This window comes from Ischnura elegans, chromosome 11 (genome assembly GCF_921293095.1).
Source record: "Ischnura elegans chromosome 11, ioIscEleg1.1, whole genome shotgun sequence".
In the NCBI taxonomy this organism is placed as follows: Eukaryota; Metazoa; Arthropoda; class Insecta; order Odonata; family Coenagrionidae; genus Ischnura; species Ischnura elegans.
In genome coordinates, this window is record NC_060256.1 from 58,611,098 (window position 1) to 58,635,943 (window position 24,846).

Genomic DNA, 24,846 nt, shown 5'->3' on the forward strand with positions numbered 1-24,846 from the left:
GATATCCAAACTAAATATTATTTTGTAGTGTAAATTTAAAAGACGAAATATTTAGCTGCTAGAATAATTATCATTGAGCGTCAAATTTTCAAGTTTTCAAAACGAAAAATCTTGAAATTTCATTTCTCCCAGAAATACCTCTGGGTTAAAAAGAGTTAAGTAGTTCTTCTAAGGACAAATTGACTTAAGAGGGATTTAAGAAGGCACAACACGACAGTTTGCTTTCGGTCGACTTCCTTATGGCGGCTGATTTCCTGAAAAAAAACAGTGATTGCGCCCTCACCACCACGATGCGTGGAATAGAAGTAGCATGTAAATAATTATACGATTAATAAAAATTTTATCACGAACGTTTTCAAATGTTTATTTAATTATCGCCCAGTAAGATTTAGCATATCCATTCCTAGCTAAAAATCTATCTTAAGTATTTACTATCTTATGTATAACCTACCATACGTAACTTGGATAGTATTCTCCAATAGGCCGGAGTTGCGAGCAATAAGAAAGTAGACGATTGATACAGAAATAAGATTCAAGCACTACTTACGCTGTATTTCCTGTTTTGGAACCGAGACCCACTGCAAAAACCAATGGAAAATGTAGTTTTGCGCTGGCATGCAGCAAACGTTATGGAAACATTTGCAAATATTGATTTTTAAATAAAACCCTCATATTTGTCGTACATTCGTTAATTCGTTATCGGAATTTATCCTCGTAAATAAATATTAACAGATAAATTCTTTCATATTCATTCCTAAAATGGGTAGACAACACTAGTACAAACAGACTAACAGGTACATTTCTAGGGTAGCTAACTAAGTAAAGTAAGTGATACATTCTAAATTTGGTGGCCATCCGAGAAAAAATGGCGACTCGATGAAACCCTTCGGTAATCCTGATTTAAGAATGTACTTACTTTGAGAAATATCCCGCTCACATTGTAGATAAAGTATTTAACTCCATTCTGTAGGTCATCAACCCCTTTCTTCTCTTATTTTGGTCCCTTGGGACACAAGAAAAAACCTTCCCCAGCAAGAAAATAGAAGTACTTGTGCGACGGGGCACTGTACACGATTTATATTATTTTCAAACGATTCTCTCCTCAAGATTCATGCTCCGATATACTTACTGCATTAAACAAACGATATAAGTGTATAAAAAATATCACAATCTGCAATAAACCTATTTTCATTTAAATCTTTCCATTCTTTACAAATCTCTCCAAAAAAAACTTCGTTTTTACAACTCCTTGGTAACACAACATATACATAACCTATTGTCTCACGTTAAAATAGCAATTATTTTCGCCAAATTTGCGTTTGAGTCCCAATATAGACCAATTATTTCTTCAGCTACGCTTCCACAGCTATACGGTGAACATCATCTGTAATTCTCTCGTGTATTGTACGTAACGTGCAAAATAAAAATTATTTTTTAAAATTTACTAAGAAATGACCGACTCTGGTGTGCGATATGCCTTTCCATACTCTTGAATGAGGTCACCATTTCAATTGACTATCGTGAAATTTTCAGGGAAAAACGGCACGCAAAAAAATAAAAACTTAATATATTCTGAACGAAGAAGGACGTTAAGGCTTGATGACAATTCCCATGATACCATTTATATGAATGAACCAGGCATATTCCGAGGATGCATAGTTCAAAGGACATAAACGTTGGTTTCCCCCATCAATCACGCAAGAGATAATATAATAAGCCAGAGGAAGAGAAGACTCAGTTGGTGACAGACCAGATCTCCGATAGCACATCAGTTCCTGCGAGGTTGTTGAGCACAGCAGTGTCATCGAAGTAATCGAAGATGCATAGGCTCATAGTTCTCATTGGTAAGTACGCCGTAAAGTATTCAAATTTTCCGTTTACGTGTATCACCCAGTCGTTTTACTGTCAAGTGCACGTTGCAAAAATAGTGAAAACATTAACATTTCAATATCCGATCACGAAGAGACGAGTGTTCACATCCCCAACGCCTATAGACCGAAGCTGAATATCGACACAGGATGGTCGTCGGAGAATTGAATTTGAGGCAATGGTTGCACATGGTAGAATCAAAAATGTTATAGGGACTTTTCTGTGAACGAAACCCACCATATTCTGCTATCTCGGTTTAATCCGCATTGTGACGTTGACCTGAGCCCGATTTTTTTAAGCGTGAAAATATTGGTAAATAGTGAAGAGTTAAAATAGTGCTTAAATATATTTTTTAAATTCTACCGTTAAAATTTAAATTTTCAGTATTTGAAAAGTTTTTGGTCCTTCGAGGATGTGTTAACCAATTTCCCTTCTCTATATAACGACTGAAGTTTATTCAAATTGAGTTTTATTGAGAAAGTTATTGCTATTAGCATTTTAAACGGATGATAATGATTTATTCACGAAAAGAATGGGCTCAGGGTTGATTTGATGAGTTCAGCTGTGATTGGTGAGATATGGTGGAACATCATGCGGAATAAAATGATAAAAATTATTGTTCTGTCCCCTATTTTATTAAAATTAACACCACGATCCGACGCATAGCATCAACATAAGTCCAAATGGAAAAAAATAAATCTTATTGTTAATTTGTCCTGCGTCAATTGAGTCCAAATGGTTTATATATAATAATAAAGCGTGGAAATCAGTGGGAAGTAGGTACAATTGATTTGATGAACTAATTACATTTTACAAAATTTGGTATAAAAATGATAAATTATTGTCTGGTTATAATTTTGACCTTAAATATTAGTTAAATTTAATAGCTTCTTTCGCTTCTTTCTTTAATGCGAGCTTTAAAGTGTTGAGTATCGTAGGAAGCAATTCGAGTGAAATAATTTTTTCGTAAGATGTGCAGTAATTATGTCCTAGTTTCTGCCTCGATGAGTCTGTAGGGATAAGCAAGGTTGGTAGACAATTCAGAAGGAAAGTGTTCTCCTTTTTGTAAAAGCTGGAGGATTAACGTAGTGAATGTGAAGGCTGTAAAAGCTTTATCAACGGCTAAGGGAGGGCTATGAAAGACGAGCACATCGTCAGTTGGGCAGCGTGTCGGGGATAGATAAAAGTCGAGTAATTAGCCATTTTAAAGTATGCTATTTTGATGGTGACAACGTGAAAAATACAAAAGAGAGAGTATTAACAAACTGAAACGATTCTGAAAAGTGGTAGTATTCTCAATCATAACCGTAAAAAAAAACAAAGATGAAGTTTCAATAGAATTATTATTAGCGCAAAACTATTTGCGATGCAAGAAAAATTTTACCATACCATATTTATTTGCACAAAAAATTTGGAATGCCAAATATGAAGAAAAAATTCTGATTAGTTTGTTCAACTTTTCAATTGATTTCAGCTTGTTCTACAAGCGAAAACATTCGTGGTGAGAAATACACCCTCCCTGAATTCAAAACAAAATACCTCAAATTCGTAGGTACCGTTGGTAACAACAAACAAAGCAACGGATCTCTTATGTAGCTCGGTCAAAATAGACATTGCCCGGGCTATTGTCATAATGACGTGTATGTTATGAACAAGAACCCTACATAAGGACAATTTTCTTCGTGCGCTCCGATCGTCATTTGTCCAAAATTCGTGTCGCAAGTTAATATGGTTCCTAATCCCGCCGATGGTAGCGCCGACCACCAATAGGGTTGTTCAAGCCTATCAGAACGGTCTAAAAAAACGAATGTATATCACTTCTGATGTAATTTCATTTTGATTGGGATGAATGACAGATGCGTTGAAAAAGTAATGATGGAGTTATTAGCAATCAAAATTCGAACAATTTTAAACGCCGCCAAAAACGGTCGGCCATCTTGAAATAGAGGTGATGACGAAACAAGCCTGTACGGCTGGCCTGTACCCTCGATCGCTCGATGCCAAGCTGAGCACTCTGCATGCCGACTGGACATTTGCCAAGGTTATTCCTTATTTTGAAATGGCCTATGTTGTGCATGAAGCTTCCGGATGGATCAAGGCGACATAAAATCCATTCTTCAAGTTAGGCAGGAAACGTATGTAGTGTAATTGTTGACAGGAATTGAAAGTTTTGTATAGCTGCATTTGCAAGGAAACTACCTACGTGCAGTGAACTTTCATTTTGCCGCTAGTGTAAGTGAACAAAATTTGTGCCCTTAATGTACCCCTGAGTGAATTGATTGCATATAGACGATGAAGTAAAGAGTGAAGCGACAAGTGAAGTGAGTTTTGAATGTAACATCTTCGACGAAATTATTTATTTCTTCCATGCTGGTTCAATCAACCCTATACATTTCGATCTAAGGTATCTAACTATTGCGAAGGATATGTTTCATATTTGAGCTAGTTGTACTTAGAGGATACATCGAACGTGTATTAATTTTCATTCGTTTGTTCGCCTCTAAGTTCTGTTTGATTTTATTACCTATTGCCAATTCATTTGGAGCATTCGTCAGTGTTTACATTTCACGAATTTCGTTGCGCTGTTGTTTGTTTTGGTCATATTTTGGTTACGGTAATAGTGAAAGTGAAATTCGAAGTTTTTTGATGTTACAATAACTGGTTTAGCTAGTTTAATAATTTGTTTCAGCCTATTCATTTCATTGTCTTCGTAATGTCAATGTAAAATAACGTAAACTGATTCTAAGGGTGCGATTCATAGACGACACTGAAATTGCTCACTTTACAAAGTCTCTCTTTACGGTAAAGTGAGACTTTAGCTAAAGTTCGTTTCAGAGTCGTTCCAAGGATCTCACTTTATAAAGTGGAACTTTAGCTCCTAAAGTCTCGATCATGCATTGAAATTTTTGAGTGTTGGCAATGAACGCTGCGAAAAAGTGAAGAAAAAGATGACATACGATATTAAATGCGTACTTGTTTACATGTTTCTGGCGACTGGGTTTTCGTGTTGTATTTTGCTAAGACTTATTAAGCTGTATTTTCTCGTTTTCTCATATTATGTGCAAATGTAAATGAATACTGCGTCATTGAAAGCTTTTCCCCACTAGCTTTTTTGTACGTTAATGACTGAGTTGGCTGAATAAAAGATCACTTTTAATTAGCTTCGTGCATTGGTAATGCCCTTCGATGTTCCCAGCGAAGTAAATATTCAAATGCTGATGTTTTCACGTCATTTTATGATCATTTTCTATGATTAACTGCATACGGTTGTTTGGACTACATGTTAGTCGAAGTTTGATGGTGTACGTTCATTGAAGGTGGGTGAAATAGTGAAATTCTCTCGCGTTAACTTGAAACTGCCAATTAATTTGAAGATTTACCGATCAGTGGTTGTCTCAGTTGGACGCATATTTTGAATGAGGTATGGGTGTTTGTTGAATTCTTTTGTGCTTACCAATATTTTAATTCTTGGAATGTTGACCTAAGGGGTTATATATTCTAGAGAAATCGACGAGAATGTACAGTCAAGAATATCTATATCATCAAAACCAATGAATGAATGGCCACGCAATGAAACATGTTGAATGTGAGAATGGACTTATATCAATAAATATCTCTTTGTCTACTTTAAAAGATACCTCGACTTATGTGAATACCTAACCCGAGTATCCATTCACGAATTTTGCAGTAAAAAATGTCAGTGAAGTCTGTGATGCTGCGTAAATAACATTTCATAACAATCCTACATCCTCGAGAAAACATTGCTTTGCTGCTGATAATATGGCTATGAAGGAAAGTGCGTTTTACTTTTTATTGCTGCCTTTCATGACGAGATCTTATATCATCATTGTAAACATGCAAATGTATAGTCGAAAAACGAAACAGAAACTCGACTCTAGTTTCACAATCACAGAAACATGTTAATGCTTAAGCGTGATATGGAGGCATACGGAAAGAGTACATTAGGCAAATATTGAATGAAAACGCTTAAAATGCAATGCAAGGTGTAGAAACTAGTTTTTGGCTGGCCAAACGATATGAAAATCAAGTCTTTGTTTACGAAGGCTATTGACGCCAATGTTAACAGAATTTTGCTATCATATTCAAGTATCTTTAAGGAAAATTCTAGAATATGAACGTATAAATAACCTAAGAACTTAACAATTAACTTGTATATAAAATCAACATAAATTATGCCAACCTGTTCAACCAATTACTGTGTTGTAATTATCACACGACCGATAGAGTTGAACTTCAAAATATAAGAATTGGGTCATCTCTATCAATACCGACTCGATATATATTCAGGGAAAAGACATATATTACTTGTATGGTTATTTCTTGAAACGCGCCAGTTTGCTGCTGTGTTCTCACCAAAAAATTAGTTCATATTCATTTCCGTAACCCAAATATCTTCATATTTCAACTTCAATAACAGCCAGTGCAGCCATATTTATTCATCCGTAAAGGACACTTTAGCCCTAAAGTGAGCTCCGGTTGGGCACTTTACGGTAAAGTGACGATTCGGCCATTTTTCCTCTAAAGTGGCGTTTATGAAACGGAAAAAGCAGACTTTAGCCCGGCTAAAGTATACTTTAGCCTAAAGTGCCGTCTATGAATCGCACCCTAAGTCGTTAGTGATGAGTGGTAAGTGAGGTGTGGAGAATCATTACGAACTTCAAGGAGTGCAAATTCTTTTGTGTGTGCAGAGTGATTGGAAAACCGATTGTCATGTTTTATTAGTGTTACATAATAGTGTTTTATATTTATTGTGAGCCAAGTTTTTTATTGAATCAGTTGATTTGGAATATACTGATTATACGTATCAAAAAAACAGCTCGTGAAATGTGTGCGTTGTAGTGCTATTTGTGATATGATGAGCAATAAATATGTACAAGTAAGGGTAATTTTGCTTATTATTACTCTTATTAAAGGATAAATTTGGATTTTCTTTAAACACTGATGTGGCGGCAGACGCTGGAGATCTTTAAAAAAAAGTGGAATAACCCTGCTGAGCCACTTCAAACACTGCAGTAGGGCATCTACAGGCTTGTGACGTCACACACCAATTCAAGATGGAAGTAGGGCTTTTTGGCGTAACGTAAAATTTGTCACTGTTTAAAGCCTTCTCTAAACATGTACAATGAAGAAAATAGCGTAATATAACTGTCATTGCTCCTTCTGAAGCACGATCTTTCGATTTCTTAAATAAAAAAAATATGGTGAACAACCCTATTGGGAGGCAGCGTCACAGCCATTTTGCTATTGCCTCTAATGGGAGAAACGTGAGAGTCCCTTGCAAAATCGCTGATTACTCAGGAAGAAATGGGTTTACGTAATTATTGGTTGGCAGGATTCTTTTGCGGAAATTCACCTGCGAAGGGGAATAATAAACTTCAGGGTGTGAAGATCAGGATGTTGTTTAAAGACAAAGTAAGTACACGTGAGTCATTGTCGTCCGCCATTGCGGTTGCATGAAAATTTGAAGTCATTTTGCTCCTAATTTTGTGCGTTAAGTCTCATTATTCTCATTATTTTAATAAATATCGAAATTTAAAAGGATATTACGATACTTTTTCAGATGGAGTCCGAGCTTGAGAAATGGATGAAGGCTATTCCAAGGAAGGATTGCGCTTTAGCACTTACCGTGTTTGCAAATGCGTTTTTGAGTGTGTGACCTACACTTTCGCCCTGAATATATCACATAATTAATTATTTAGGCGTATAATTATTTTAATTTGTGATTAGTAGTGACAGCATTGATTTTATTGTGTTGGTGTGTATCTAGTGTTCGCTACGAATCTACGACTTTCGCAGAAGTTTTTATGTTGTAAGAAAACATTTCTGTGGCTTGAAATCACATGTGGAACGATTAAAAGGTCATTCGTACAGAAAAAATGATCGAGCGTTGTGAATGTGAGTTCGTGTGATACAATGATTATAATTTCAGTGTTTTTAGAAACGATTGTTGAAGTGTAAATGTTTGCCTTTTGATATTATTCGTATGTTACTTCAACTGCCTTTGCGAGGATAAGACTCTGAATTACTGAATACACTGGATCAGGGTAAAATTGTGATATATCGCTGCAAGTATGAAGACTGTGCCTTGTTCTAGTGCAATGTATGCTGTTTCAAGATGAGTAATTCATTAAATTTCTTTTTGTCTCGAGCAATCATTCTGTTTCTTGCCCGTTTATTCCGTTGGAATGCAAGGTACGTATTCGGTGATCTTAAAATGAAGAAAATCTTTTAAAGTCGTTTTAGGTGTTCGGTTAGTACCTATGGTGAAAGAAATAGTATTGTTTGATAAAAAATCCGTGCGCACCGATATCGGCATCAGTGAGGGTGAGAGTGTTGTATTTTCAATGGGCGATGCTGTCTGTGTACGTGAAAGAATGCCCGCATAACAATGCAATATGGGTTCAATAACAATGCATCGATCTTGCATAGCGGAGCAGTTGTTTAAGTATACTTTGATTTCAGAATCATTTACTTATTCAATCGTGGATACCTATGGACCGTGTATACCTCTTTTTTAATGAGTGATATCGAAGCAATTTGTTTCAATCGTGAAATGAAGGAATAAATATAAATTCGTAATGTATTCATATGACGTAGTGTAATGTGAGTGTAAAATTAGAAATTAGTAAAGTTAATCACTGCTCCCACAACGTAAATTTTATATTTCGAGGGTTAAATCAATCATTTACTATACATACCTAAAATGTGAGCGCTTCCATGTCTGTATAGCGTCCGAGATAATAGTTTAAAGTCATCAGCTTGTGCCGAAAAATTGTAAACAAAGATCCGCCATGTTTCAAATGTGTCGGTAGGCTGCACTATCACCTGAGCTTTCTCCAAATAGTCTGTCAAGATATCATGGCGAACAGACTTGCATGCTGCAAATTTCTTGTATATTCATTCATTTATCGATTTCCTTCCTTGATTATATCGTGCACCTGATGTTCATTGGCGGATTTTCGACTTTTTCAGACAGTTAAAACAGTTTCTTACGGATGGCACCGGTGCGAATATAATTTCACTTAGCTGTACTATCACAGACATCTGGGTTTATTCCATCCCATCAAATAGAGATATGACTATTATCTAACTCATCCTATAAGAAAAATTGGTAAAACTCATCATTGTTCGCCGTAATTTGGTTAAACAAAATTGAGAAATAACATTGTTTCCCTATTGTAACGTCTGCTACCTGCCTCGCATGCGGTGGGCGGCGCCACAGCGGCCAAAGTAGGAACTTGAATTACTTGCGCAGCCATTGATAACATATTTCAGATAGGACATTACCGTCCTTATGTAGGGTTCTTGGTTATGAATATTATAGAAATCCCTCAATAACTCCACTTACATGTTGTCATGGAGAATAACCAATAATGGGTGATTGTTTATGTTTGGGACGAAAGAGGGAATACGGAAGTTCATATAACCTTTTGCACTTTAAAATATAAAGAGGAAGAATAAAGAAGTTAAAAAATTGTAAGTAGTGATTAGATATTTAATTCTATCGCTACGATACGATAACAATTACATATTTGGACGATCGAGTTGTTACCAGCTCTACTCCACTTTAAGCCAAAAAGCGAAACTATCCATTACTGGGCGCAACAACGAAGCATGATTTGTCAAAATATGTGATCAGTTGATACATCGCCAGTAACAGGTGTTTTTGTATTGCAAAACCATTCTTACATGCTATAATTCCATTGCGTTAGGGAAATTAAGCCTAAAAATAACTCATAAATAACGAAACAAAATTAAGTTGTTATTACTTTGTAGGTTTTGTACCATATTTGCACAGACCAGTGTGTCCCATACAATTTCGAGCCACCGCCCCGCCCCCTTTTATCCATAAACCTATACTCAACGCCCTCCTAATCGGTATCTTTCAAATAATAATCAGAAACATATACTAATTAACCAAATGTGAACCGTTGTAATAATTAAATTTTAAAAATGACTAATTAAATGTTTATTTAGAATCCAATGGATGTATATTTTTTTAACAATTTATGCAAATGATTTAATACACAATAAAAGGAACTTAACTGAGAATATACTTTTGGCATAAAAATAAATTATTTTAAGAAAGCTTTTTTAGAATTTTACATGTCATTTTTTACTGAAATTAAGACATTATATTGCATGAATTTTTTCAATTTATTGTAATTGAATGACCAATCATGTTTTGTTAAAATTATTTAAAATTTTAAGTGACTTTTTATGGTCTTTTACGACTTTTTTCATGGTCTAGAAGTCATTTAAGAAGATTCTATTGCTACAATAATTACGAAGTTCCATTAACTAAAATTTTAATGAGAACGATGAGCTTGATGACATGATACAAATTTTCCAACTTCGGTTTAATTTCACGTAGCAGAAGTCTTAAATCACTGCATTTGCAAACCTTAACCTGTCTGTTTCTCTGCTTGGAATTAAGATGAGTGACTGCACTAAAACCACTTTCCACCAAATATGAAGTCGGACATGCAAGTAGGAGTTTTTTAACCATCATCCATAATGCAGGATAACGATTGGAAATCTCCTAATGTAGCCAAACCTCTTGATGATTTATCTTAAACTTTGGTTTCAATTCAATGTCATTTTGTAGTCCAATTAAATCTTCCTATAATACCCCAACTTCATCAATATCTACAAACGGATTTATCACCCAGTCTGGAATTTCCAACAAAAGAAGATCCTCAAATCTCAAATCGCGGTGACCTATGTTGTGCTTAAATAAAATCAACTTGGGAATAAACGCAGTCACCACAGATTTTGCCTTTATAAGATTTGTGTCGTTTTCCTGCAATTGTATATTCATTTCATTAAACTTTCCAAAAATTTCAGCCAAAAAATGCAACGTCTCGCCTCATTTCTTTGAGGTCGTTGCTGAGAAAAGCTATCTCACTAAAAGGGCCTCGTTTTGAATAATTTAGTGCCATTTCATGAAATTTTAAACAATATACTGGCCGTTTATTTTTGTAATATACTTCGCCAACATAAAATAATACAAAATATTATATAATAGTACCATTACGATATATTCTGAAGAATGAAAACTCATTTACCATAACAGCCTCGATAATATCGTTGGAACCGACATTGGGAAATGGTAAATATTTGGTGTAAAACTACCGAATCTAGATGACCTGATTCCGCATTCACAACCGTTATATTCACAATGAACTTTACTGCCGAAGTTCTCTGTGTCGTGAAGTAGCACCAACGATAGACCAAATGAGACTAAACCCCTTCAAACTTTTACCTTGTGCAAGATAGGCTTGGAAATATTTTTCAACCGTTCTTACTTAAAATTTTAGAAAACACATGGTTACAATTACTTCCAGATGCGAGAAAAAAAGTAAACTTTAGAAATGAAGCTTGAAAACGAAGACAAAAGGAAGGTTGCGAAACCTACGCATTTGTCACATTGTCAGTACCCTTCGGCGCCCACCTGCCGCCCCTTTGGCACTTTTCGCCCCCAGAGACTACAGCAACGCCCCCTAGGGGACGGTAGCGCCCACTTTGGGAACCACTGGCATAGACGGATCTAGGCGGGGTGGGGGGGGGTCACGTGCCCCCCAGGCCCTTTGTTTCAGAAGTCGTTTGCTTGCTTGCTGCTGATATTCATCGGGAGTAGAGTCCCCTTGCTACAATGGTTAGGTGCAGGGAGATTGAAAAAGGAAGCGACAAGAGAATGACGAAAAGTTCGTGAAGCTCTCTTCGCTATATTTTTTTCATGGATTTGTAATAGGAAGGAAGGAAACGAGCGGAAGAAAAATTATTCGGTAAACACACGTTGAACACAGTAATATCTTGACCAGTGCCGTAGCCAGGAATTTCGTTCGGGGGCCGGGGTGTCCTAAACCATGGGGGAGTTCTTTTTTAAGCAGGGTACTGACATACAATGCTGTTCCTGTGGTGGGCGCCTCAATCGGTAGAATACTATAATTAATAAAAAGGGGTGTTATTTGAGAGCCAGAGCATAGAGCCAAATGACCACAATCGCATATTTTCAATCGCATTTTTTCGCGACGTTCCACCACCTAAAAATTATTTTTTCAATACGCCAGCCGAAAGGTATTAAAAACACCTCCAGAAAACGTTTTTTCTTTATGGCCATCTCAAACATAATTTATAATAACATGCGTTAGAAATTTTCAAATCAACGCCATATCTTCTTGCCCCGCTCAAATTTCTTGAAAACAATTGGAAGTCTGCTCCAATTAATAAGGTTTAAGTTGCCGAAAACCGCATTAAAAATATGCCTTCTTGACCAAGATATTAAAAAAAGAGAGATAATCGTATTTTCGATCTAGTCGGCCCCAGTGAGCCTCTAGCGCGCTGGAAATGTGGCGAGGTTTGTCCGATTTGAACTCAAATCGCACACCCCAAGTAAGGGAAAAATCCCCCTCCGGGGGATTAAGTTGGGGGCTACGGCTAACTCTATAAGACAAGCCCTCGTGGAAGGGGGTGTCTTCAGCACTGGCTGGCAGCTAAGATCGTGAACTCCCGAAACCTAAGGGTTAACGGCAGAAATTGTAGTTTTCCCATAATTAGTGCTGTCTTGGAGGCTTTTTTGAGGATAAGACAAAAATAAAAGTTATTACACATAATTCTACAATTTTCTCGACAGAATGTACTTAACAATTTCTTTCCGTCACCATTGCCTGCCGTGATAAAAATTAAACGCTCTTTCAATGCAACATTTTTCATTGAATGCAACGTGAGGAATCATCAAAGCCCGACCCTGTGTATAAGCACCACTTGACTCAACCTCCGGGTTAACGACTATCGCGCCTCCAGCAATCCTTCATCCCCGTAACACATAGCATTGCCTTATCACTTATCGCTTTGCCTACGTTGAAATATCTCAGCAAATGACCTTTAAATATTCTAATTTTTAGGAGTCATCTGCCTTTTACCTAAAGTGGAAATGTGCTACGTCGAAGTTGTACCATCCGTCGCCAACCCCAAAAATGAATATTGGGAAGAAATGTGCCGGACTGTATTTCCAGAATTCGGAAAGAATATTCTTGAGGTGAGTTCTCTCTGCAAATTCTTAGTCTTACATTTATTTTAAGTAGCGTAAATATTGAAGATAAGTACGTATCAAACTCCCGGCTTTGTCTTCAATTAGTTCCAGTAAAGGATATGGAATAGGTCACGATGTGTTTTCTCCATCAATGTTTGGAAAATACAAACAATTGTACCTCATTCAAATGTTTACCAGGGAATAAGGACACAGAATGGCTGCACAAGTAGCCATGAATGCCTGCTGAATATTGGATTAATATGAGCTTCAAATTGGCACTTTGGCCCCTCACTGCCATCATTCTGCAAATGTTGGCCTGATATTGGCAGCCTACATAGAACCAACATCATCTGCAGATAATATGTTATGAGTCAAAAATCTAAGTTCCAATAAAAGCATGTTTTAAATCGTGAAGTAAGTAAACTATTAAACATTAAGTCAGGAATTTTTTTACTCATTTTGGACTAAACCATTTCTGTGGCTTGGCACATTTGCCCGTCATTGCCATCATTCAGCCAATGTTGGCCCAATATTGGCAATCTATATAGGACTGACATCATCTGCTGATGTTTTGTTACGAGTATATAATCGAAGTTCCAAAAGTATTTTCAAAATGCAATTCATGAAGTATGTAAACTATTAAATATTTGGTCAGGAATTTTTTTCACTCACTTTGGACGTAACCAATTTTGTGGGCTAGTGAGAAATTTTATTATGAGGCAAAATTGACGAAGCACTGAAAGTCTATTTAAAAACTCGATTCATTAAGTATGTAAACTATTAAACATTGGGTTGGTTTTTTTACTCAGTATTGAGTTAACCATTTTTGTGACCGGGTCAGAAATTTTGTTACGAAACAGATATTGATGAAGCACTTAAGTATCTTTTGTTTCAAAAACAGTCTTGTAAATAAGGTTTTAAAACTTTTTTATCCACTGGAGCGATGGAATGTATTTGGTTCTTCTCCCAGTGGTGGATATTACTGAAGCCATCAGTCCGCATTTTCTATTCCTGAATGCCGATTTTCACACTCCCGCTCGCAGTTTAAAACTATCGATCTACCGGCTTCCATCGATCTAATCATATATCGATTGCCATCGATACAAGATGTCCACTATTTTGCTGTTTCCTGCCGCCGATGGCACATTGGCGACAACTTTTTTTTAATGACTATGAGTGTTAACTTAGAATGCAAAGTTATAGTGCTTTAATAACATTGAGTGTTACTGTGATCCAAATCGAGTTGCAATTATTTCATTGAGCTGGGAATCAATGGTTATCTGACAGTGCGGTGTTTTGTTTACATGCTGTCTACTTCTAGATCACTCGAAAGGGTTTCGACCGTTGAGATTCTTTTACTTGCTTCATCAGAACTGGGTGAGTAGAATTTTTTGTATTGCAATTAATACTAGGCAGCGTTTATATCCATAATATTGTGAACCATTTTTGTGAATTTTTACCTAGTGGACTTCTAGATTGTTTGGTGATTATGAATAAAAACTTGATGGCTGCAGTGTGTTTAAGTTTCATTTGGTGTCAAAGTCTTCGCATTGCCATAATTCTAACGCAAAAAACGTCCGAAAATTGCAGAAAGAAATTGGTCAGTTGAAAAAAATATCTTAATGATGACCTGAACAACGTAAAAAGTCAATGATCTATCTCAGAGTAATTTAACTTTAAGTCTGCAATAGTTTGGCTTGGGCAAAACATATTCTAGGAATCCACTTGATGAACATGGCTCACAATGGAATGAATATAAAATTTGGTTGATAGGAATTATAATAATCTACTCATCTACATGCTGCTGAAGCAAGTAAGAAAGTTTGATACCCTCTCGAGGAATCTGGTAGGATTCCTTAAAAGGTCAATGGAAGGAGAAGAACAGCTTTTCTTCTCTTGTTTTATTCCAAGCAATCACAAGTAAGTGTCTGCCGGTATAAATTTATTGTCATTGAAGCTCTTTCTTAGCTCAGAAAAAGTAATTTTGCTAATCCACTTTTAATGGAGCAACTAGAAAAGTGTTTAAGAAATCCACTTATATGGACATTCAGACCTGCGTAAGCAAGTATTTGGCCGGTGCTAAAGACAGAGGAGACAGGCATGAAAGAAGGGTGTCAAAACTGTGGTTCTGTAGTTGAGTTGTAGCAATCGAATGTTATTCAATATTAAATTTACCTTAAAAGTGTTTTTTCATTCCTACTCCTTCATTATCATCATAAAATCATTCTCATCTCGTCTATGGCTGTTATCTCGTAACAAATCGTAGCATACTAATTCCTTTTCTGTGGATATTACCATCTAAGGCCTTTCCCCTCGATTTCATTAATGGTCATCTCGATGTAAACATTAAGTATTGTGTGGGACCGTGCATACGCTAGTATCAATCCTTTTGCTATTCTTACCTCTGCACAGTTGCGTCCACATTTAATCATAGATATTTGGTTTTTATACAAGATGTGCACAAGTCCACGATCACTGAAAAGCACTCCAATTTCATTCGTGACTCCAAATGGTTTCATAGTGATGTTTTATACTGGTTTTGGACACGTCTTTCTCTCATTTAGCATTCCAAATATTGGTCCAGCACTGGCTGAAGAAAGCATATAAATCAATATTGGGTGATCACCAGTGCACTGGGTAAATATAGGATGCCAATATAGGCAATAAGACTAAAAACTTAATAAAATGAGGATTAGCCCTAAATTGGATGCCATAATTGGTCCGGCAATAGCTGACGAAAGCGGAACAATAACGGTCAAATATAAGGTGAATGCCGGTACATTGGATAATTATAGTCTGCCGATATTAGGCCAATATAGGCTGCCGATATCGGCTTTAAAAAAGGCAAAATGTAACATTTGGATATTGGCCCTATATTGGCAGCCAATATTGGGCCGACATTCGAACTCTGGCAGATGATATTGGTCCGATATAAGCCCGATATAGAGTGGCTACTTGGGTGTGTTCCATATTCAAGCACAAACGCAGTATTCAATATTCCTACACTCCACCAATAATTACAAATATATTCGCAACGTCTCATTTTACAATATTCGTAAAAGCAGTTTTTATTGCAAAATAAAAATTATTAAAACCTATAGCACGTTTAAAAATCAATCTCAACAAACGCCAAATTAAGTCACGGAATTATTTGTTCAATGCAACTATCAGTGACACTTTGCAATGATCAATGCGTAATTAGTATACGCTTCCAACGTAGAGCAACACTGAGGCTGCTATTCTGGATAAGCGGTATACTAAATAGCTGATGCTATTCCGCGGGTCTTAATTACAACGACCCCGTATTCTGAATGAAGGGTTTTAGTAATGGTCATTGGAATAGGACGGTGCTATTTCTTGCGCGAGTTATCTTGAAGCTCCACCTTTTCCCGTATGAAAATCTTGCTGGACAGATTTCGTAACCAATTAGGGAGTAGAGTTTTGTTAAATTTTGTGGTATTCTACAGAATATTAACTTGCTATAATAAATACTTGCTTTATTCACAATTAAAAATTATATTAAAACCTGGGATGAATATGATACGCTTTGAAAATCTCACATCGGAAATCAGCTGTTTGTTGCGGTTTATGATAGATATTACAATGGCTTCAGACAGGGGGGTTAGGTCATAATATCGTTACAATAATGTCTTTTCGGATATAAGTATAGATCCATTGCCTATATCCGATCGGCTGTTTAACGTGAGATATATGCTATGCGAAGTAATCATTGAAAGCTAAATACGTTTGATTTTCTTCGTAATTGTGTTAGGCTTCGAAGTATGTTAGTTTGTTGCATGTCAACTTAAATATGTATCAACTTTTATTATATTGCTCGTGATGACATAGCTTTACTGGATGAATTAGAAGCTTTCATATGTCATGCTTGTTTCATATTATTTGACTCCTTGATTTCAGTATTCATTCTCTGTTTAGGAAATGAAGTAGGTGGCAACGGCACAGCTGAGCTTTCATATACTATGATGAAATAAAATCGATATTTCAGCTACAGATATGGAAAACGCAAAGGAAGGTGATGGTGAATTTGAGGGTGTTCCACCCACCTATCTGAGCTATTTTTGAAATCTATCACAACTGCATCAAACAGCTGATTTCCTAAATGAAATTTTCAAAGTGTATTATGAACATCCAAGGTTTTAATATAATTTTTAATTGTAAATAGAGCAATTATTTATAATTGCAAGTCAATATTCCGTAAAATATAGAAAAATATATGAAACATCATCTCCCTCATTGGTTGCCAAAACTCTTCAGAAAGTTCTGATACGGGAAGAGGCGGAGCCACGAAATAGCTCGCGCAAGAAATAGCACCGTCCATTTCCGAGGAAAATTATAACACCCGTTCATTCAGAATACGTGGTTGTTGTAATTACGACCCACGGAATAGCATCAGCTATTTATTATACCGTATATCCAGAATAGCATACCTGGGAGACGGTGTAATATTATTGCACCCCTACCGGGTGCCATACGCCGTTCAAAATTGCGCGAGGCACCGTCGATACAGCTATTTCGAAAGTTGCGCCTTCCGGTGTAATAAAAACACGGATTACACCCGTTCTGAAAACCTTAATGCACCTGGGGTGTGTTTCGCAATATTATTACAACCTTCGGGCGTCATATGGGCGAAAAGCATGGTGCTATTCAATCCAGATTAGCAACCTAAATGCACTCCGAAAATAGTTACATTTTCAACTAACATTGCATTACCTACTAAAAATGCTGATTTCCTTTGTAAACTACGTTCACAACTTAAACCTAGACAAGAAAAATAACATTTAAGGGTTCAAAGGCTAAACTATCAACCGGTTCTCATGCAACTAAAAATATGTTACAGCATGCAACAACGGAACAGAAGATATGTTATGAACGGGAAGCTGAGAAACTTCTTGGAAACATGTCGAAAACTGGGTCTACGGAATATTTCGCGGAAGCATTTTGCAGGTAAATTAAATTTGGAAAATTTATTACGAGATGACTGATCAAAACCTTCACCTCAGAGAATCGCCAGGAATCCTTTTGTAATACAGTAATCTGGATGATTTCGCTGCTTCCAGATTTGGCTTATAGAGAAGAAGGGTAGAGGGTGTATGGTTGAATGGCCTTGGTCAAAAGGTGTATGGAAAGCACCAACAATTTTTTCATAAAAATATGCCATAAACTGCCCCACGGTGCAATCACGATGCCTTTTATTTTATTGTTCCCCATTTGGGAACATGCATGAAATTTGTTCATCGTGCTACAAAGTCTCATTGATTGAACAATGTTCTCACGAGTCCAAACGTATTAGCCAAAACTCTCCCAGTACTCCACAAATGTCATTAAATTCTAATTAAAAGTTCTACAATATTCGCTTCAAGTCACGTTACCTGAAACGCCTTCTGTCGTAATCGCAAAGTACACCATTCACTTCGTCAAAACAGTAGAGCCTTGATTGAAAGAGATCAAAGTAAACTATTTTCGTTGCGCTTTTTAGAATTCTAAGGACTAATTGATTAAAGAGGGATTTAAGAAGTACAATACGTCAGCTTGCTTTCGTCGACTCCCATATGACGGCTGATTTCCTGAGAAACAGTGATTGCTTCTTCTTTATCGCGAAGCGTGGAGTATGAGCAAGCAGATAAATAATCATGCGATTGATTCTCATTGCATTAAACATATTTTTAAATATATATTGATTTCCCAGCGATATTTTTAAAAATACATTGCTAGCTGAAAATCTACTTTATGTATTAACTTATTAACCTTCCAGGCGCAAGTTAGATAGTTTTTCCAATCCACCGCAGTTGAAAAGCAAGATATCGTTAAAAAGTAATAAAAAAGTAGCTGATATTGCTATTTACGCTGACATTCAGCGAACAGTATTGGCATTACAACAGCAAATATTGAGTTAACCTCGACTAAAGGCAAATATTTTGCAGATATCCTAATTGCATTTTTCGAAGTTTAATAGCTATCAGTATTTTTTCTCATGAATGGCCACTTCAAGCTAAATTCCTTAATATTAAATGCTACAATGGGTGGAATAATAAGTAAATTTGTGGTGTTGTTTTGCATGTGAAAATATGCAGATTACAAGAATCCTTTGAAATCGATATATGACTGTTAGTCAAGGAAATCAACTTTTTTTAACATAAGTATTTCCAAATCTCCCCAAACAATCCCCTTCAACAATGTCTTGGCAACAGATTCAAAATCTGTAGTCTCATGTTTAAATACCAATTGCCTATCTCAAATTTGCCTTTGTGCCCCCACAGCGACCGATTTTCATTCACTTCCTCGCTTCTTCATCAGTGATTACCGTGCCGTGACGTCACGCGCGTGGCTGCAATGACTTCATGTTTTCAAGCAGCCGATTAAGAGCAATTTTTAAAGACTTAAATATCAGTTAAAATATTATTCATCCGCGAAAGTTTTGGTGAATATATTTTATATAGGGATCTTCTTCTTTGAGTATTCAAAAAAATGAGCTTTTTCCCCATTGGTAAAAAATATTTGAAAACGAGCAAACGGAATTTTTTACGGGAGGACACCGATAAATATATTCTTATAAAAACTTGATACCCTAACGTTCAGTCTGTCGTTATACTGACATTAAGAGAGAGGTTTTTCTATTTTAACCCCAAATATCCTTATCTCTCCGAAAAAGATGAGGTAGCTCATACTAAAGAATAAAAGAAACGCAGTAGACTGCAGTGAGAAACCATATAACCTCTTCTTATTTCAGAGTAATGCGTGTGAAACGAAAATGTGATGAACATTTTTTCGAGGACATCACACCATGCTTACGAGATGGAGAAATGGAGAAGACCTATAAATTCGTCTTAGAACTTCACGAAAATACAGAAAACTTCTGGTGCACCGGATCCAATACTTTCTGGGTGACGGGTAGGTGCAGCAATATGGAATGTGACTAGATCATTTATGGAGTGGTTAACGCTTTCACACTAACATCTAATGATATAAAGAAATGAGATGTAAGTACCTTAGTTGTCATGGAATGTATTATGTAAATTTGCTTACGCATCACCAATAAACTTTGTTAATGTATCAATAACAAGAAGAAATATTAAGAAACAAGCAAGCAATATTCCAATTCTCATAATTCACCCCAGATATTTTTTATCTAAAATCGAAATTAAGAAATTTTCTGCAAAAGTACACCAATTAAAATATATAGTTATCAATTTCATACCCAAAACGGTCTATCTTTCGTTATACTGAAAATAATGGAAAGGGTTAATATCTTATCCCTCAATAACCTCATATCTCGGGAAAAAAGATTAGTTAGCTCATGCCGAAGAGAATGTGCAGCACTCTAACCATTGAATAATAATTAACTATTCTTGTTTTCAGCCTTGATGACGGGTAACTCATCCTGGGTTGTAAACGAAGAGAAATTAAAGGAATGCATATCCAGCGGGCACTGTGCCGAGATTTCGGAAGGATTATTGGCTCACGCCAGAGGGGGGTCTGCAGATACCTTCAAGTCTCTTTACTGTGCGTAAGTAAGTCTTATATTATTTGATGCCACATAAATGCATAAAAATCCAGCCGCGCGTTCTCTACCACGGAGATGTTGGATGGAGTTGGATGAGAAGGTTGGGATGAGTTGGATGCTGGAGTAAAAGTGGGAGGAATGATGATCAAATCAGTGAGGTTCGTGAATGGCCACGCAACGCATTGATTACATGTCGACCGATACTAAAACAATTACCTTACCACTAGCACCAATTATTTATGATAAAAAACAAGGGAAAACTCTCACGATAAATTATGCAAAAATTATATTTCTCATTCAGTAACATCTCAATATTACAATTGTTATTCACCGTTGGCCCGTAATGCAAGATTAGACAATTATGTTTTGATAAAAAAATAGATTAAATTCACTCATTGTACACACTCTAACTGCATTATCACTACTCCTCCTTTTTTTACAGGATGCTTATTGAGGTAGGGTTATGCATCAAAGGAAATTCCAAATACAGCGGTAATGATAAAGCGGAAAAATTAAATCAGGAATTATTTCAATTCACAAAGGAATTGTGTTCATCGTACCATGGAAATGGAAGTAACGGAAATGGAACTATTGGAAATGGAAGTAACGGAAATGAAAGTAACGGCAATGAAAGTAACGGAAATGAAAGTAAAGTAAATGGAAGTGCAAAAACCATGGCGAATTACATCGTTATTGCATCGCTTCCACTTTTAACAATTGCGAAATGGGCATAATCCGCCAAGCCATATGGAAATGCATGTCTGGAAAAACATCATTAGAAACATATTATGCTCTTCTTCGGTAGACAGCACTAAATTTTTATGATGAGGATGCAATTCAATTGCATATTACACGAGAATCATTAAGCAAGACAACAGACAACCAACGCGGCTGAGGAACCCGAAAATCAGCACTGACCATAAGCAACGCCGCGGAAACCTACGCCAGAGCTTTATTGTGATCGTTTCTCAGCCCAGCGCTTTCATTCCATTTTCACGAGCTACTCTGTTTATACACGACATATAACGCTCATTACCTTCAGTTGAAGTATTTTTGATTAAATGAACGAGATAAGTATGGGCAATGATCTCAAAAGACGGATCTCAAAAGAGGATCTCACACTTGACTGTGGCAAACTTAGCCACACGTATCTGAATCATGTAAAATTCATCTGAAAATAAACGACTATAACAAATTATTGCATGTGTTTGATTCCTATCGCTTTTTCACAAATAATTACAAAGCATACAACTTAGTTTAATACCATCCAAATAATTACCGATCCCTCTTATGTATACCTAAAAATCACCTGCACACTTCTGAACTTCACATTGGAGCACCACTGGCGTAACTAGGAATATACTCTGGGGGAGGGAATGAGAGGGGATGGGGAAGGCCGACCTCACACCCACCACCCCCATTTTAGGAAAATTTTTAGAAAAATGACATGCCTGCAAATACATATTGCGTAATTTGAGGACTTAAAATTTGGGATTCATTCAAAAACATTATGTTGAAATTTACTATATGTCAGACCTAGACAATATTTTGAATATTATTTTTCTTTCTCTGAGGCTTTGGGGAGGGGAAATCTAACCCCTCATTGTCCCCCCAATAGTTACGCCAATGTGGATCAAGTATAGGAGCAAAGATAATTAGCAGTCCTTCCTCATTGTTATTGGCTCATTGGACAGAAGGGTATGTATATCAGATTAATATGACAGAAGAAACACAGTCCTGGATATGATCATGTAGGCCTCGTATAGTACCTACCTCAGAAATAAAAAAGGACAATAGGGTAGTTTCCTTCATCAAAGAAAACGGAGGCATTGACTGCGATTCGTTACCCACAATTAGTGTATTCATAATATACAAATTATTTGGCCCGAGAAATACCGATTTAGACGAATGGCAAGGGTCAATTTTATCCTCACTTGAAAAAAGCCGGATTGGCGCCCATGCGATGCCACTCCACGTGACGTCACAGCGACCTAGTTTCCACTCGAGAGGATAGGAGTTTTACATCGACTGAGGTTACCAATGCATGCCTGAGGCACAGAGCTCAGGAGAAACATGTCTTAATAATCACCTATTAAAGTGGCTAAGGTCGGAAAGTTTTCTTCGTTTGATAAAGGTATTAATAATCATTATTTAAGCCCAGCGCTACCAGCTAGCATGGTACTCAGCTACCTGCTAGCATCCTGCGTCGTATCAGCGCTCAGAGCCTCGCCCCAAGGTCACCTAACTTGCGGCAGCGGGAACCAGAACGACGTCACACGGAGATTTCCCGGCATTCATACATATCCGTCGCGTTTCCGCGCGCTTGAAAATGTTCACTTTTCATTTAATCGCGAAAAATAGATATCGTCATTTAAAAATCTAAAAGTGTGAAATACGTACTCCAGGAGTAATAATCTTTCGATTTGGGCAATAAAAAAAATAATACTAAACCACCCTATTGGATTTATTTTGTAAATGTAAATTATTTGACGCAAGGTACATGAATTTGATCTATAGTATGTTTTGAGGATCAATGCATTAAAAAATATTAATATTAATAAAATTTTAAGCTCGAACAGTAATGGTTGAAAACCTAGCCCTTTCGGCCAATTAATAAGAGTGCAAAATACATCTCTGAGGAAGTTCATGTTATTCCTAACATACTATATTGCGTTCCAAAAATTTTGGACCGTACGGGCCCAATTGAGAACAGTTATGCCAAACTGGCTCTCCGCCGGATGGCATCCTATCAGCGTATGCAAACACGAAAATCAGAGCGCGAAAATTGTTTTCGAAAAAATTATTTGGGATCGCATGTAAGGCGACGATAAATTAAGTTATTTTAAGCGTTAAGCTGGAAATCACATGAGATGTAACGCCTTCCCACCTTATTGCACGAAACACCATTCTCTTCGCTAAGGATTATGGATAGCCATGATTGAAAGAGATCCAATTAAATAATCATCGTTGAGCTTTGAAGTAGTTCTTTTAATGACAAACTGACTCAAGAGGGATTTAAGTGGTCGAAATACGGCAGCTTACTTTCAGCCGACTTCCTTATGGCGGCTTATTTCCTGAAAAAAAATAGTGATTGCTTCCTCACTACCGCGATGCGTGGAACAGAAATAGCAGGGAAATGATTATACGAATAATAAAAATTTTATCACGAACGTTTTTAAATATTTATTTATCGCCCAGTTAGAATAAACAGATCCACTCCTAGCTAAAAATCCATCTTATGCATTTACCATCTTATGAATAACCTACCATGCGTAACTTACATAGTTTTCTCCAATCGACCGGAGTTGCGAGCCAATTGATCGTTAAGAGGCAATAAAAAAGTAGGCGACAGATACAGAAATACGCTGTATTTCCTGTTTTTGAACCGGGAATCACTGAAAAAACGAATCAAAAATTTAAGTTTGCGTTTGCATGCAGCAAACGCTTTGGGTACATTTGCAAATATTGATTTTTAAATAAAACCCTCATACTTCTCGTACATTCCCTATTTCCCCCCCCCCCCCCCCCCCCCCCGAAGTTAAATCGTTATCAGTATTTATCCTCGCGAATACCTACCTACAGGTAAATTCCTTCATATTTTATCCTTCCATGGGTAGATAGCACAAGTACAAAAATACTAATAGGTACATTTCTAGGGTTGTTTACAAAGTGAAATAAGTTAAACATTCTGACTTTCGTGGCCATCCGAGAAAAAATGGCAACTCGATGAAACCCTTCGGTAACCCTGATTCAAGAGTGTACTTATGTTGACAAATATCCCGTTGACAATGTAGATAACGTATTAAACTCCATTCTGTAGGTCATCAACCGCTTTCTTCTCTTATTTTGGACTTTTGAGACTCGAGAAAAAAACATTTACCGGCAAGGAAATAGAGGTGATTGATCGACGGGGCACTATACACGATATATATGATTTTCACACGATTCTCTCTTGAAGATCCAAGCTCCAATACAATTATTGCATTAAACAAATGACATAAGTGTGTAAAAAGATCACAAACTGCAATCAACCTATTTTCATTTAAATCTTTCCAATCTTTACAAATCTCCCCCAAAAAATCCTTCGTTTTTACAGCTCCTTGGCAACACAACATATTCATAACCTGTTGTCTCACGTTAAAATAGCAATAATTTTCGTCAAATTTGCGTTTGAGCCCTTATATAGACCAATTATTTCTTCAGCTACGCTTCCACAGCTATACGGAGAACATCATCTGTAACCCTCTTGTGTACTGTACGCAACGTACAAAATAAAAATTAATTTTTTAAATGTACTATGAAATGACCGACTCTGGTTCGCGATATGCCTTTAACACTTCTTGAATGAGGTCACCATTCCAATCGAGTATCGTGAATTTTTCATGGGAAGACGCCACAC

The 24,846-nt window shown here is 36.6% G+C and overlaps 1 protein-coding gene across 2 annotated transcripts; it reads left to right on the top strand.

The window, feature by feature from the left end:
- Positions 1-1,743: 1,743 nt before the first annotated feature.
- LOC124168271 lies at positions 1,744-21,645 on the top strand. Of its 2 annotated transcripts, none has more exons than XM_046546414.1 (6): positions 1,744-1,844; positions 12,798-12,931; positions 17,784-17,890; positions 19,674-19,834; positions 20,303-20,454; positions 20,890-21,645. In XM_046546414.1, exons 1-5 carry the CDS (start codon positions 1,820-1,822, stop codon positions 20,452-20,454), a joined length of 579 nt encoding a protein of 192 aa, XP_046402370.1. In that variant the 5' UTR covers positions 1,744-1,819; the 3' UTR covers positions 20,890-21,645. The 2 variants fall into 2 exon arrangements, with proteins under 2 accessions (XP_046402370.1, XP_046402369.1); XM_046546413.1 differs by having other exon boundaries at positions 20,303-20,450.
- Positions 21,646-24,846: the final 3,201 nt, after the last annotated feature.

Excerpts from the sequence above, each read along its gene's own strand:
- LOC124168271 (XM_046546413.1), top strand. The coding sequence starts at position 1,820 with ATGCATAGGCTCATAGTTCTCATTG. Across the intron at positions 19,835-20,302 it reads CAATACTTTCTGGGTGACGG|CCTTGATGACGGGTAACTCA; the intron begins GTAGGTGCAGCA and ends TCTTGTTTTCAG. Across the intron at positions 20,451-20,889 it reads TTCAAGTCTCTTTACTGTGC|GATGCTTATTGAGGTAGGGT; the intron begins GTAAGTAAGTCT and ends CTTTTTTTACAG.